Below are 14,209 nucleotides of genomic sequence, written 5' to 3'. Positions count from 1 at the left end.
ATATGAAATGCAAACAGCTAGAAAGTATACACATTATCTCAGGACTTACTTCATTAAAAATTTGCTTTAGAAAAGACTTCATCTTTACAAGATAAGCTGAATATGTCATTTCATGTAATAATATGAAAAAACAATGATTTTGCAACATCAAGTTATAAATATGACCACAATTGCTAAAATTTGATTTTTAGATTTGCAACTCTGTCAACAACAATAAAGATTACTTTTGCAGATTAGTTGCGTACTGAGTTCATTCCTAGTGGTATATTAATACTGCAATCACATAGCAAAAACAGCTTTTTCTCTTGAAACCATAATAGTATAGTGTTGAACTTTCACCTTTGATGGCCAATCATGGTTTGAGATTTCAAGACAAAGTATCAAAAAGTGAACATATAGAAGCAGGTGTGCTTATGGTTTTAGTTTTGAATGATATCAATGTTTACTAATTTATCTATGTTGATTACTTGCTTAATTCTGTGACTCGGACCTGTCACAAATATCAAGTCTATTCAAATGTAGTCCTCATCTAAGATGTTATGTATGCATAGTAAGCTCAAAAGTCCACCAATCATATGGTAGAAACATCACAGTAACGTACCCCAAAGGAATATAGGTGTATTGTGGTTATTTCAAGTATGAAAATTCTCACTCATAGTGTTTACACTGATAAATGACTGATAACAGTCAATGATGGGCAAAAGTAATATTTTCAATACGTATAAATACGGTCATGTCAAGCTACAAACCTTTTAGAGGAACAATGAAAACTGACAAAAATTGCACATGTCATGAAGTTCATGAACTATCTGTTCATTCAATTAAAACTGTGACAGAACTGTGAGAACAAATTAATTCCACATTAATGACACTGTAATATAACTTTCAACAGGGAGGTGATACAGCCACCTACATATGTATGTCATTGTTGAGAATGGACTATCATTATTCTCAATACTACATGTACTGTACTGCCTCAATATGATGTATAGTAAATATCTCACCTAGCCCAGCAGCCCGACTGTTTGCCCTCTCCATGATTGCTCTCTTGCTGGGGTTGTTGAGAAGTGAACGCTTAGCCAGTGAAATGTCAGCTGTCACACGAGTGATGATTATCCTACAACACAGGGATGCATTATCACTAAAATGACCTTAACACTAAATTATGAGCAGAACAAAGGCAAGGAGTGTTTTGGTATGTATCTTAAATCTCAAATAATGAAGATTGATATTCTGCTAGTCCTGTTTTATTCTGTTTGTCCTAGTTTATGTTATTAAAACTGTCAAAAACCACAGAGCAGACATTGCCGAACAAAAAAGAAAATTAAAACTTCTTGCTCCATACTTTTCCTTGCATGCATGCTCCTGTTCATTTCTCTCACCTTCCCTCAAACTTGTGTTTGAGATAATCAAACAGTGCCTTCTGCATCATGTCCGTCACCTCATATCCTTTCAGGGAAGGCCCAATCAGCACGACAGGCCTCATTGAAGGCACAACTTCATATGGAGGAATGCTTTCAGACTGCAACAGACAACAATACATGTATCAATAACAACCATTGGATTAGTTTTCTGAAAGGAATCCCTCAAGTGAACTTTTTTCATGAGACTAAAAAAATGGTCTGCAATCTTTCAGCAACATTACAGTTTGAAATCATTACTCATGCAGGCAAATGACATGACGTACATATAGTACTGCATCCATTGAATAATTGACTTAAGTTTAAAAGATCACAGGAATGGACATTGTTTTCTTGTGTTTATTTGTTAGTTTGTCGTGTAATGTAAGGCTGCAAAATTCCAGCTATATGACAGTGGCCTGTAAACAACCAAGTGCCTGACAAACAATTGATATAATGAGTAAAGATCCATGCAATTAGCCCCAATCCCGTTAGTCGCCTCTCCGACAAGCATAGTCCCCTTTTACGGTAAGCATGGGTTGCTGCACACCAAATCTTCACGGGTTCAAACTAAGATGATTGTATGGTCATTGCAATTGTCGTTCGTTCGTTCGTTCGTTAGTGAGTTAGTGAGTGAGATTTACCCCTTGGTGCTGGTAAACATGGAAACATACATTACGGCATTAATGAATATATATGTTATTATGTTGGTATTTATGGAAATAATATGGTAAGTTATAGTGGTATTGATGAATATACTATGGTAGTCATAGTGGTATTGATGGAAACAATAGGGCGCTTTTACTGGTATTGATGGTGTGGTAGTTATTGTGGACAAGATGGATATCATATGGTAGGAATTGTGGTATTGATGGGTGAGCATCTACACATTTGGCCATTTTCAATGCTTTACCTTTTTAAAGAAAGGTTTTCGTTTTTCCTTTGCCGGTGGTGTAATGTTGGCTTTGCTGGTTTTACCAAGACTGTCGCTGTCCTCTCCAAGGTTGCTGTCCAAGCCATTCTGATCTTCTAAACCTGAAACCATACTCAAACTTTAAACCACAACCAATTGAAGCTTTGACAGTCAAAATGTGGGAACTTCAAGATTATGTGCACATATTTCAAGTTTGATAAATTTATGGGTACAGGATGCAACCTGGTTTTGTCTGGCGCAACTAAGTTTTCATGTTATCATGCATCTGGTGCAAGTAAATTCAAGTTCCTTAAATCAAGCCTGCCTTACCTGGGGTAGGTGGTGTGGACCCACGTGAGTTCGAAGACTTGGAGTTGGCGAGCAGGTTGTCAATGTTAGAGGAAGAGTTGGTTTTGCTAAAACATAATTAAAAGAATCGATTTAACACCAAGATTAATCCTACTGTGATAGCATTAATCATTGGGCAAATATTTCAGGAATGAATCCTGCTCCCAAATCATGATCTGAAAAAAATGTTTACCGGTAAGTGTCATGACAATATCGAAACAGACTTAAAATTACCATTATTTTGTTTTGTTGCTGTTATCAAAATAAAAAGTATACATACACATACAAAAAGAAAATCAGAAGAAGAATAAAAAAATTAAAAAATTGTATTTGAAAGTGAATAAAATAATCTTTTTAAGGAGAAAGAAAATAAGACACAAAAAATGCTCAGAAACAGAAAACCTCGAGATAATTACAAGGTAACATTACATAGAACAAATGAACATTCTAGGCATGGCTCAGTTTGATTCTTATTGAGTCACGTGTTGATACTATCATTTCCCACTGACCTAATTACCACATGACTAATTGACATTTATACAACAGCACTCATTTTGTCATTCAATGACTAAAGCACAAATGTGTCTCAACGCATGCACTCTAGAACTTGGCTAGACTCATTATGTTCAGACAGTTGAATAAGCGTAGTTTCACCTGTGTACGAGAAAACTTTCTTAGTCATAAGTATTCTGTACATGAAAACTGCATTAAAATTCCTTTAGCCAGAGTCTCTGTTAAATTCCCTGTAAAGATATTTCCAATGTTTGAGCTTGGAATAGTTTTATCAAAGAGGAAATCCGTTTTCAATGATTATGCACCAGCATGTCAACTCCAGCTGACTGTTAACCTACGCCCCCACAATGGTGAGTGTAAGCCTCCTTGGAAGAAGTCCAACATTGCCAATGCCTATCTCTTGGTACATCAACTCATTATACATTCCCAGTGTCAAACAAGTGTAGATGATGTAAAACAGGATCCATCAACGTCAGCATGTGACGCCTAATAGCACTGGTCTGGAGACTCATATGGAGCTATCACAGACATTAAGTAATATTGATAAATCTATTGTGGATATTGGTTACATACTTGCTGAGTCTAACCATGCAAGCAAGCCATATGGGAAAAACAAAAGAAAAAAGACATTTAGATTGTGTCCTTGTATCCATTTTGATATAACCTATAATTTTCAGGATCATCATTTGGAATTATCATAAGGAAGTAATGATATCAGGTGAGATCATTCACTCAATGATCAGAAATGGACCCAATTGAAAAGGACATCGTGAAATTTCTTGTCCTACATAACATCCACTGGCAGTGGTCAACACATGCTGTTCTTTGACTGTAGTCTCAAGCAGGAGCCACCATACAACACAAGTCGACAGCATAACACAGGTCAGCTACCTCTGTGCTGCTTCCATAAGTGTAATCCAGTAATGATGCCAGATTGAAGGCATCAATTCTGGGCAATTGTTCCCATCTTGGATGATTTGGGTTGATGTGTACTGCGAGATTGATCAAAGTGTGTCGCAAGTAGTAAGCTCCCCTAATGATTTGCTCCTCTCAGCAGGCTATTACTTATGCCACTCACATCCACAGAATCAGATGAATTAACCTCAGCATATTGCATGTCAAATATTTGCACACACAAAATCCTTTACCAAGACGCCTCTCCATACACAGAAAGGGAAACTCAGGGAGTTAGTGGATCTATTCCTCTGGCTGGCAGGCTAAGGCAAACTGTCTGCCAACATACAAGCTAAGCAGTTTCTGCTAACTACCAGTATGCACTGATCAAAACAGAATCAGATCTACAAATCCAAGCCAAATTTTGCCTCTAGATACATGTTTCATCTATGTGCTAGAAGCAACTACAAATGCAGAACAAATCTGTCCATGCCGCATTGGTCAATGTCCTGTAAAATCCTCCATGTGTACCCATATGTGATCTATCTCAACAGCTTTTTTCCATTTCCAGCTCAAAGTCAAAGAACAAGCCATATACTCCCATGCTTTGTTTTGCTTGAACCATAGCATAAACATGCAAACCTTCTGGAAGCAAGTCATTATGCTGCATGTCAGTGATACACTTAGTTATCACAAGGCTAGTTTGATGTGCTAGATCCATCTAGATCATTGCACCCAATACAATTTCAATGAAATCTCTCTAAGCTACGGTTTCATTGAATCACCTTGATACTAAAGATTTGGTTTGGGTTGGTTTGTTGTTTTACGCAGCACTCAGCAATATTCCAGCTATATGACGGTGGTCTGGACCAGACAATCCAGTGATTGATATCATGAGCATCGATCCACGCAATTGGGATCGGTGACCTGCATCAACCAAGTCAGCGAGCCTGACCACCCGATCCCGTTAGTCGCCTTTTACGACAAGCATAGTCGCCTTTTATGGCAAGCATGGGTTGCAGAAGACCTATTCTACCCCGGATCTTCACGGGTCCGATACTAAAGAAGAAGGTGAGATTTTGCAATGATCTTTCATCAACTACAGATACATGCTACTTCTTTGAGATCACACATTGCAATCTACGTCAATATCTTTAAAACACATTATTAAAAACATGGCACTGCTGATCATCAACCACATATTTAACCAGGTGCTCAATTTCTACAAAAGCTGTAACACACCACACACAATTTGTGTGAATTCTGATGCAAGCATATAAAGCAAGTCTAATCAAACTCTTCAAAAGCTCAACTGACCAAACTGCTTTTAGAATCAAACTTTTTTAGAACTCTCGATCTAGACACTGCACACCTAGATACTGGTCACATGACCAGACATGTGACCAACTCACTGACCCCAATGGTGGTGGTGAAGAAGGGTAAGAGTCTGGCGTATTTGCCTTCTCAAGAATCTGCTTGGTCAAGGTTAACAAAGAACTGAAAGAAAATTAATATTAAAAAAGCATATCACTGTACCCAGTAATTTTTCAGTCCCCACATTGTTGTCAATACTGCTTTCATGAAATCTGATTGGCAACTCAAACAATTCTATCAATTATTGTCATCACATCACAAAACTAAATTTTATTTCAATAATTCTCTTTTCTTCATTTGTCCCATTTTATTGTTGATTCCTCATCCATAATTTCTGGAAACGTCCTTTCCCAAACATATATGATAATGTACCTTGTGCCATACACTCTAGTTATTATAATTGTCTACCGTTGACAGATTCAGTTCTGTATGTGAACCATCCAAGTAAACTTGGTAAATCAGATTTCAGATACAGTAAAAGATATTATCCAAAACATAATACATATTTGACTACTACATATCGGCTCATAGAAAAAAGCAAAATAAGATTGTGTACTTAAGTACAAAATTAACACCAAACACAACTAGCAGGTTGCAATAATGAACAAAACATAACAAACTGGGTGCCATTGTACAAAGGGATCTCTGCAGAGAGTGATCATAACTCCCATACTTTAACATAGGCTTATGATCATCACAGCGCTTAGGTTGTTTTGTACAATGGCACCCTGGACTGCATTTAACAGTAACGAGGAGTCATAATCTCCTAAAAAATCCTGATACATCAAAAGGAATCATTATACCAGTGAGTATTGAAAGTACCCTGCAAAAACATTGAATGGATTGTGAGTTATGCTCCAGAAACAAATAGATTACAAACTAACAGAAAGACAGACAACTTACAGACAGACATGCTCATCACCATATCCCCTGCCCCTTCCCCTGCAATATATGCGTGGGGGTAACAAAACATTAACATCATGCAGGAACCAAACATACATCCCAGGTGTGTCTTGGTGACTGAATGCAAACTTGGGACTTCATTTACAAAATGCAAGCACTTCCAAAGTTAGTTTCTTTTTAATTTCTTAAATGTCTTGTACATAGCATGCACTTGATGCGACTTAATTCTTTACAATGTGGGGACAAAGACATTGACAAGTTGAATCATACATGCCTACACGTTCTACAAGGAACACATGTGAAGGCTTCATCCACACTCAAGGATAGTGTGTGGGTGACAATCAGCCAAACAAATGGCTTCTTGGACAGGGCTAAACCAATCAGATTGTTTGTGGCATTTGATGGCCAAACAAATTACAAATAAATAGTGCCTAGGAAATACAAGGGGAAAAAAGTGAAGGCTTCACACCAGGGTTGTGTGTGGGGAAGTATCAGCCAATCACATGGAATTTTAGACATCTGCTCAACCAATCAGAGTTATCTGAGGGATGCATTGGTCAATCAAATAGCATACCCTGGGGGCAGTGTTGCTATATTTGGTATGGGAGGAGTCGGTCCTTCCTGCACATCTGGGGTCTTTTTTCCTTCTTTGTTTCTAAATAGAGAAAACAACACAAAATAGGGAGAAAAGACTCAAACTGATATAGCTGAAAACAAAGTGATCATGAAAATCAAAGAAACGAAAGGAGAGACAGAATTTCTTTCAGTAAAATAAATAACTTCTTAAATCTGTTTCTCTTGCAAAATAATGGTGGCAGAAAGGTGTAACACATACAGACTAAACTACCACTACGAAAAACTGTGAAAAGATGTGAAATCATACAAATATTACTTTATCAGTGACATTATATATGATACACTTAGCCTGTGTCATGCAGCCTATTATCAGTGACAGGAAACAGAAATAATTGTCATGACTATTAGGTATCTATCCCAAAACAGAAGCAGCATGTGCCACAGTGTGATCCCTGCCTGACACAAGTCACTCTTTCCCTCCATTAAACAATTTCATATGAGCTCACTAAACTCAGCAGCAACCAGAGCAACACAATGGTCAAGTTGGTGTCCCAGGCCTAACACCTGCATCTGTACAACTGTTTGAAATGTTATGATAGAACATGAAGGCTTCACAAGTGAGCAACAACTCAGCCTACCTTGTGTAGAGTTTTCCTGTGCGCCCACCTCCGCCTGGCTGCAGCTTGAGGTTCTCCAGCTTGGCTGGACTGGGGATGAAGCGAACATCGCATCCCTCCTTCACTAAACGCCCTATCCACCAGTCATTATTGAATTTCTGAAGATAAAAAATAAACATGTTAGGATGGCATGAAGAAGGTTGTGGTAGGTGAAGCAATAATCTAGCCATTTCAGTCATTTCACTATTTCAAATTTGCTACCTACCTCTTTGATATGGAGGAAGTCCTTGACCCCAAAAGACACAGCGTACCCATGGACAGGCGAGTCATCATCCAGGGACCCATCGTAAGACACATTGGTTCTCACGGCAAATGCTACTGGCTTGGTCTGAAACCAATAAATGAACGAATAAATAGTGTTTAATATTGAAGTCAAACCTGTCATAGATCTATTCAGAGCCATCTTCGTGAAACCAGCCTCTATCATAGTCTATGGACCATTTTTAATTTGATATTTCATTTTCTTTCAAACCAACCTTATGTTTTGACAAGAACAAGAGTCTTCAGAGGATGACAAATCCCCACGACCCCAACAAACTCGAAAGAACAAATCATCTAATTGTTACAGCAACTCCTACAAAGTATTCTGTCCAACTTGATGAAAGTATTCCCATCTAATCTGTCTGTCTGCATAGTAAAGGAATTATTGAGCTGTCAAAACTACACCACAAAATTGGGATTCGGAACTTTGTATTTGTATGTCAGGTCCTTTTTTTCAAAGATATGAGATAGTGGATGTCATATAATTGAACATGGCTTATGACGTAATATGTTGCATTACCAACTATAGTTACTGAAGCTCACCTTTCACATTAAACTTATGAATTATTATATATTACAACTTAATAAAAATATCATTTCCCATCTGTTACTTTGGTTAACTTGACTAGTGAATAGTTATCCAGACAATGTTGTAGTCTGACCAGAGTCAATTTAAACTTGTTGCTGTGGAAATGGAAAAAATAAAAATTATAACAATCCCTAAAAAGGAAAAGGCTCCAGTTGCCAATCTGGTCTTTGTGTGTTCAAAGTTTCATGAAAGAGACCTAATAGTTTTAGAGATATAATCCAGACAAGAATTGATTACAGACAGACAGACAGTCGGAGAAGCTGATTACTATATCCCCTCCTCAGGGGGATAAAAAGGATACCAAGATGTATTGGAAAGGGTTGTTCTATTCAGTTATCTAATACCTCATTTTCATAACTGTTCCAAGTGCACTAACACTATACAGCAAAGTCAGTGTTGTAAATAAAAAATTTATGAAGACATAAACTGTGAAACTACATCATCACAACTTCATCTTTTCCTTCTTTCATTGTCATCAATTACTGACATAAACAAAATGGAACCTTTATGTTCCACATAAAGCGCACACTTACTTTGGCTTTTTCCAGTTGGGCCAGTGCTTGTCGCTCCGTCTCTCGCCGCAGTGTCTCCCGTTCTTCATCCAGGGAGAGGTCGGAGGAAGGCTGGCTGTAGTTGGAGTCAGCAGAACCCTGCAGTAGATGGACACACCATCAGTATTGGTACATTCACAGCAGTGGTCAATGTTGTTTAACATCATAGTCACCAATATGCCAGCTATATGACTACACCACACAAAGTATCAGGTCTGAGCCAGAGGATGATAACATGGGCAACAACCTACAACATCGGGGTAAACTTACATACTATCAGCCATGAAACATATTTTAACCACTTGGCTCTCATTTCAGCCAGCTCATACGACAAGCATGGGTACTGGGGCTTGTCCTAGCATCCACACAGGGAAACACACAAGAAACTACAAGAGTTGATACGGGTGTTATAGTACAGGGTAAGGGACAGAAATGTATTTTGTTTCAAGTATGCCTCAAGCCACTCACAAAGATTTTTGCGTGTGCCCCTTGGAGTTTAAACATTCAAACATGAAGAATACTTTTGATTCATTTCGCTGAATGTCCTTTCCTCATGAACGAGATAACAAGGATTTGTAATGAATAAAGTCTGCCCTCTTTCTTAGCTTTAACATCTTATTCAATTTCTCAATCCCCAAGATTATTCTATTAATCATGTTGTGCATTCACTTCTAATGTTTATTTTTGTCCACAACAGTTTTGACCAAAACTTTTATTACTAGCTTTGTCAAATATACATCGTTGCAAGTTATTTATTATAAAGTCCAGTCACAAGAACTTATTTTAACTTGTTTAACAGTGCCATTACAATTCTTGATGGTGCCATGGGTACTCTAATACAAGGATACAAAGAAAAGATGATCGTGATTCAGGGGATGACATTTCATACATAATGAGGAATAATCATCGCAGAAAAAACATATTTGTATATGTTACTTGGCAAGATCAATGAACTCCAGCAACCTTTCAGTTATCATAAAAGTTGGTTAGAACAGAGACAGTGTTCTGCAGGATTCTTTAGGTATTCCCTGTCCATAATACATATATGACAACTTCTATCAAAGAGCAGCCCATAAACTATGAGGACAAAGGTCAAAGCTTATTATATTGGAGTATTTCATCTTAATGTGTTGTTATGGAGTATTCATATATTCTACAATAGTTTACAACTAAGGTATAATCCACCAGCAAAGTAATTGTCAGAATAGAATACTCTGACACATAAATCATTAAACTAATCCACTTAACAATACAGTGGGAAATAGTGATAATACTAGGTAATGCAGTGAGAATTTCTAATCAATCATTTCACAAAAAGGAGGCATGTAGATATTCAAGTCAAATTACAGCCGACTACAATAGGCTTATAATGAGGACATATCACAATAGTCTTATAATGAAGCCTTGCTGTAGGCACCATGTGCAGTCATACATCAGTTTATATGGGAGCAGTAGGTGAGGCTATATATATGTATATGTATGAACACAGATCAGAGAGCTGTGCCTTGCAATATCAATTCAATCAATAACTATAGTCACGAACGGTTTAGATGAGGCTGCAGAGGCTCAGTGAATGCTGAGCAATTGTGGCTGTCATTAAAATGGTTTTGACAGTTGTGGTGGTGGAATAACCCTTCCGGGCATGAGTGATTGTTTGCAGTGTTTTTATGGATATAGGTTGTCCTTCACTGGTTCGAATGTCTAACAATGGCAAGTGCTACAATATAATGCTTAATAAATGCTATTAATTTGGCCAAAATCTTCTTTAGTCCCTGCATGATTGGCAGCGAGTTTAAACAAAAACTATCAACAACGAGAGGAAATTGATACAGACTTAAAGAAAAATATCAAGAGCACATAAATTGTCATCATGATCACTATATCTCTTTGTAATTAGGAAACTTGGAAGCAAACACAACTTAACTAGATGTCAACCAGAAAACAAGCCTATTTGTAATGAGACATTTACCATGTAAACAAACGACTATGCACTGGTAAATAAGGTAATTAATTTCTTTTAATAATTTTGAAAGGTCCCATGTGGGAAATGGCTTACTTCTTTCATATTGTCCTCAGCTGCTCTGATTCCGATAAGCATTGTACTATAGGAGGATCAGCACTGTGTAAGAATGTCAGTACACTTGAACACATTAACAACCATCACACTGTTTAGACATGTAGCACATGTGGTTATGATTGAGACACATTATACCTATCAGTGAAACACTACCCACAGAAGTTCTAATGGATGCTTCACATGATTGCCACCTGAACAGTTGTCAAAATCATTAGAGGATTTGATCCTCCATTGATGCTTTGAGGTAAAGGACCTGAGTTTCTTGACGTCGTGCCATGGAGGAATTAGATGATGTGTGTGTACTTCATAAAAACCTTGACATGTGACAAACCTGACAGCATCAGTGCTGTTTCCATACTCATGAAAGCAGCTAAAACAATCTCAAGTTATGAGTCCTCAAACATGAAGTGACATAATCCTGTCATCAGAGTGGATACCAACGCACAACGAAGAAATGTTATCATGGACCAAATCCCAGAATGATCAAGGAGTCCACAAAGTTATTTTACTCCTAGATAAGCTGCCTGGTTTCTCACTGGAACAAATCATATAACTCTATTAGATCCGTTGTTGTGGGGAGAATTCCAAGCCCTTCCTCAGAAATGATTCAGTCAATGTCTAACTTCTCACCAAAGCTTGTAGACAACCCTGACCCAACACTGAGTTACCTGATCATGCTCATAGCAGTTCTCTGATCAGGATTTCCCATTCACTAGAAACATAATGCTTTTCCCAAAACAGGATGTGCATTTGAATGATGGTCTGTTTGCCAGTGCCTCAGTTTGATACCAGATTCATGCACCAATAGGTGTCTGACATTTCCATAGTCAACAGCTTCTTGCTCATCCCATTAACGTTGTTTTCCTTTGCAGATTTCATAAGCTAAAATGTTTCAAATTGTGACCCAAGTAACACCAGTTTATGAACATCTATGAACCATTTAAAGACACTCAACATCCAAGTGGAACCTGTCAAAACAGCAGCCACTGTCTGTCGCTGCAACAATGTATGAATACCATTGCTGTGTTGGTGCAAATATGTAACTATGTTGGAACACTGGTTAGTTGGCACTTCACCAAAATGCCACCCCTTGACAAAAAGGATGCACCTGCCAGATACTTCATGTGTTACACAAGTGAATACACAGGAAAAGCAGCCCTGCCAGGGCCAATTACACAAGAGGCTGTACAGGAGTGCCAGGGATGTGATATTAGCCAGGTCTCACTGTTAATCCTGGTGGACCTCCTGAACACTAGCCTGGACACCTCCAGAAGGGTGATTAGGGTTACACACTGCTAACACATTAAGGCAGGAAGATAGCCAGGGGTTCCACATTACTAAGACATGATAACAGGCAGATAGTGTTTCATACACATTACTAAAACATGTTACAGAGAGATTGAGGTTCAACAAACATATCAAAGACATGATAACAAGTAGATAGAGTTCCACATTACTAAGACATGATAACAGGGAGATGGCAGGGGACTAGGGATTTCACATTACTTCGATCATATGGCAGTGAACAAGGTGGGAGGATCCACATTACTTAAATTAGATGTCAGAGAACAAGGCTGGAGGGTCCACATTATTAAGATGAAATAGCAGAGAACAAGGCGGGATGGTCCACATTACTAGGATGAAATGGCAGAGAACAAGGCTGATGGGTCCACATTACTCAGACATGATGGCAGGGGACTAGGGGTTTCACATTACTCAGATGAGATGGCAGGGAACTAGGGGTTTCACATTACTCAGATGAGATGGCAGGGAACCAGGGGTTTCACATTACTCAGATGAGATGGCAGGGAACCAGGGGTTTCACATTACTCAGATGAGATGGCAGGGGACTAGGGGTTTCACATTACTCAGATGAGATGGCAGGGGACTAGGGGTTTCACATTACTCAGATGAGATGGCAGGGAACCAGGGGTTTCACATTACTCAGATGAGATGGCAGGGGACTAGGGGTTTCACATTACTCAGATGAGATGGCAGGGGACTAGGGGTTTCACATTACTCAGATGAGATGGCAGGGAACTAGGGGTTTCACATTACTTAGATGAGATGGCAGGGAACTAGGGGTTTCACATTACTTAGATGAGATGGCAGGGAACTAGGGGTTTCACATAACTCAGATGAGATGGCAGGGAACTAGGGGTTTCACATTACTCAGATGAGATGGCAGAGAACTAGGGGTTTCACATTACTTAGATGAGATGGCAGGGAACTAGGGGTTTCACATTACTTAGATGAGATGGCAGAGAACTAGGGGTTTCACATTACTCAGATGAGAGGGCAGGGAACTAGGGGTTTCACATAACTCAGATGAGATGGCAGAGAACTAGGGGTTTCACATTACTTAGATGAGATGGCAGAGAACTAGGGGTTTCACATTACTTAGATGAGATGGCAGAGAACTAGGGGTTTCACATTACTCAGATGAGAGGGCAGGGAACTAGGGGTTTCACATAACTCAGATGAGATGGCAGGGAACTAAGGGTTTCACATTACTCAGATGAGAGGGCAGGGAACAAGGCAGGAGGATCCACATTACACGGACATGATGGCAGGAGACTAAGGGTTTCCCATTACTCAGATGAGATGGCAGAGGACTAGGGGTTTCACATTACTCAGACATGATGACAGGGGACTAAGGGTTTCACATAACTCAGATGAGATGGCACAGGAATAGGGGATTCACATTACAGACAAGTAGGCAGGGGAATAGGGTTTCACATCACTCAGATGAGAAGGCACGGGATTAGGGCATTCACATTACACAGACGAGATGGCAGGGGACTAAGGGTTTCACATTACTCAGACCAGAACGGCAGGAAGAGCGGGGGTCCACATTGCCATATATTACCTAGTAAGGGCAAAGTTTTTCAGATCAAAATCCCAAAAATAAACCAATGATCTCTGAAAGCATTTTGCAAGGACACTGGTCTACAGTGCGAGTACAATATGGAAGTATTTCACAGTCCATTGCCTGTTAATAATATAATGGTATACATAAATAGGATAAATATCATTACAAACCTATAATATAATTCATAATCCATACTTTTCCATTATGTAATGTGACAAATATAGATAGATAGATAGGGCTTGTTTTATCCCCTTAATGCCG

General features: G+C 38.7%; 1 protein-coding gene across 6 annotated transcripts in view; it reads right to left on the bottom strand.

Annotated features, from left to right (window-relative positions):
- The window catches only part of LOC124132106 (voltage-dependent L-type calcium channel subunit beta-4-like), a 67,800-nt gene that overhangs the window by 9,390 nt on the left and 44,201 nt on the right, over positions 1-14,209 (bottom strand). For 4 of the 6 annotated variants that reach the window (XM_046495738.2, XM_046495739.2, XM_046495740.2 and 1 more), the window contains 9 exons: positions 8,982-9,098; positions 7,804-7,926; positions 7,560-7,696; positions 6,920-7,000; positions 5,485-5,565; positions 2,644-2,729; positions 2,314-2,435; positions 1,383-1,522; positions 1,005-1,117 (listed from right to left, as the gene is read on the bottom strand). In XM_046495738.2, the coding sequence (XP_046351694.1) occupies positions 1,005-1,117; positions 1,383-1,522; positions 2,314-2,435; positions 2,644-2,729; positions 5,485-5,565; positions 6,920-7,000; positions 7,560-7,696; positions 7,804-7,926; positions 8,982-9,098 (1,000 nt within the window). The remainder of the gene's footprint in view (positions 1-1,004; positions 1,118-1,382; positions 1,523-2,313; positions 2,436-2,643; positions 2,730-5,484; positions 5,566-6,919; positions 7,001-7,559; positions 7,697-7,803; positions 7,927-8,981; positions 9,099-14,209) is intronic. The other 2 variants (XM_046495741.2, XM_046495744.2) reach the window with 2 other exon arrangements.

The sequence above is a fragment of the Haliotis rufescens genome, unplaced genomic scaffold (assembly GCF_023055435.1).
Source record: "Haliotis rufescens isolate VD_foot unplaced genomic scaffold, xgHalRufe1.0.p SCAF_4, whole genome shotgun sequence".
NCBI classification, from domain to species: Eukaryota; Metazoa; Mollusca; class Gastropoda; order Lepetellida; family Haliotidae; genus Haliotis; species Haliotis rufescens.
This window is presented reverse-complemented; position numbering and strand designations above follow the sequence as displayed.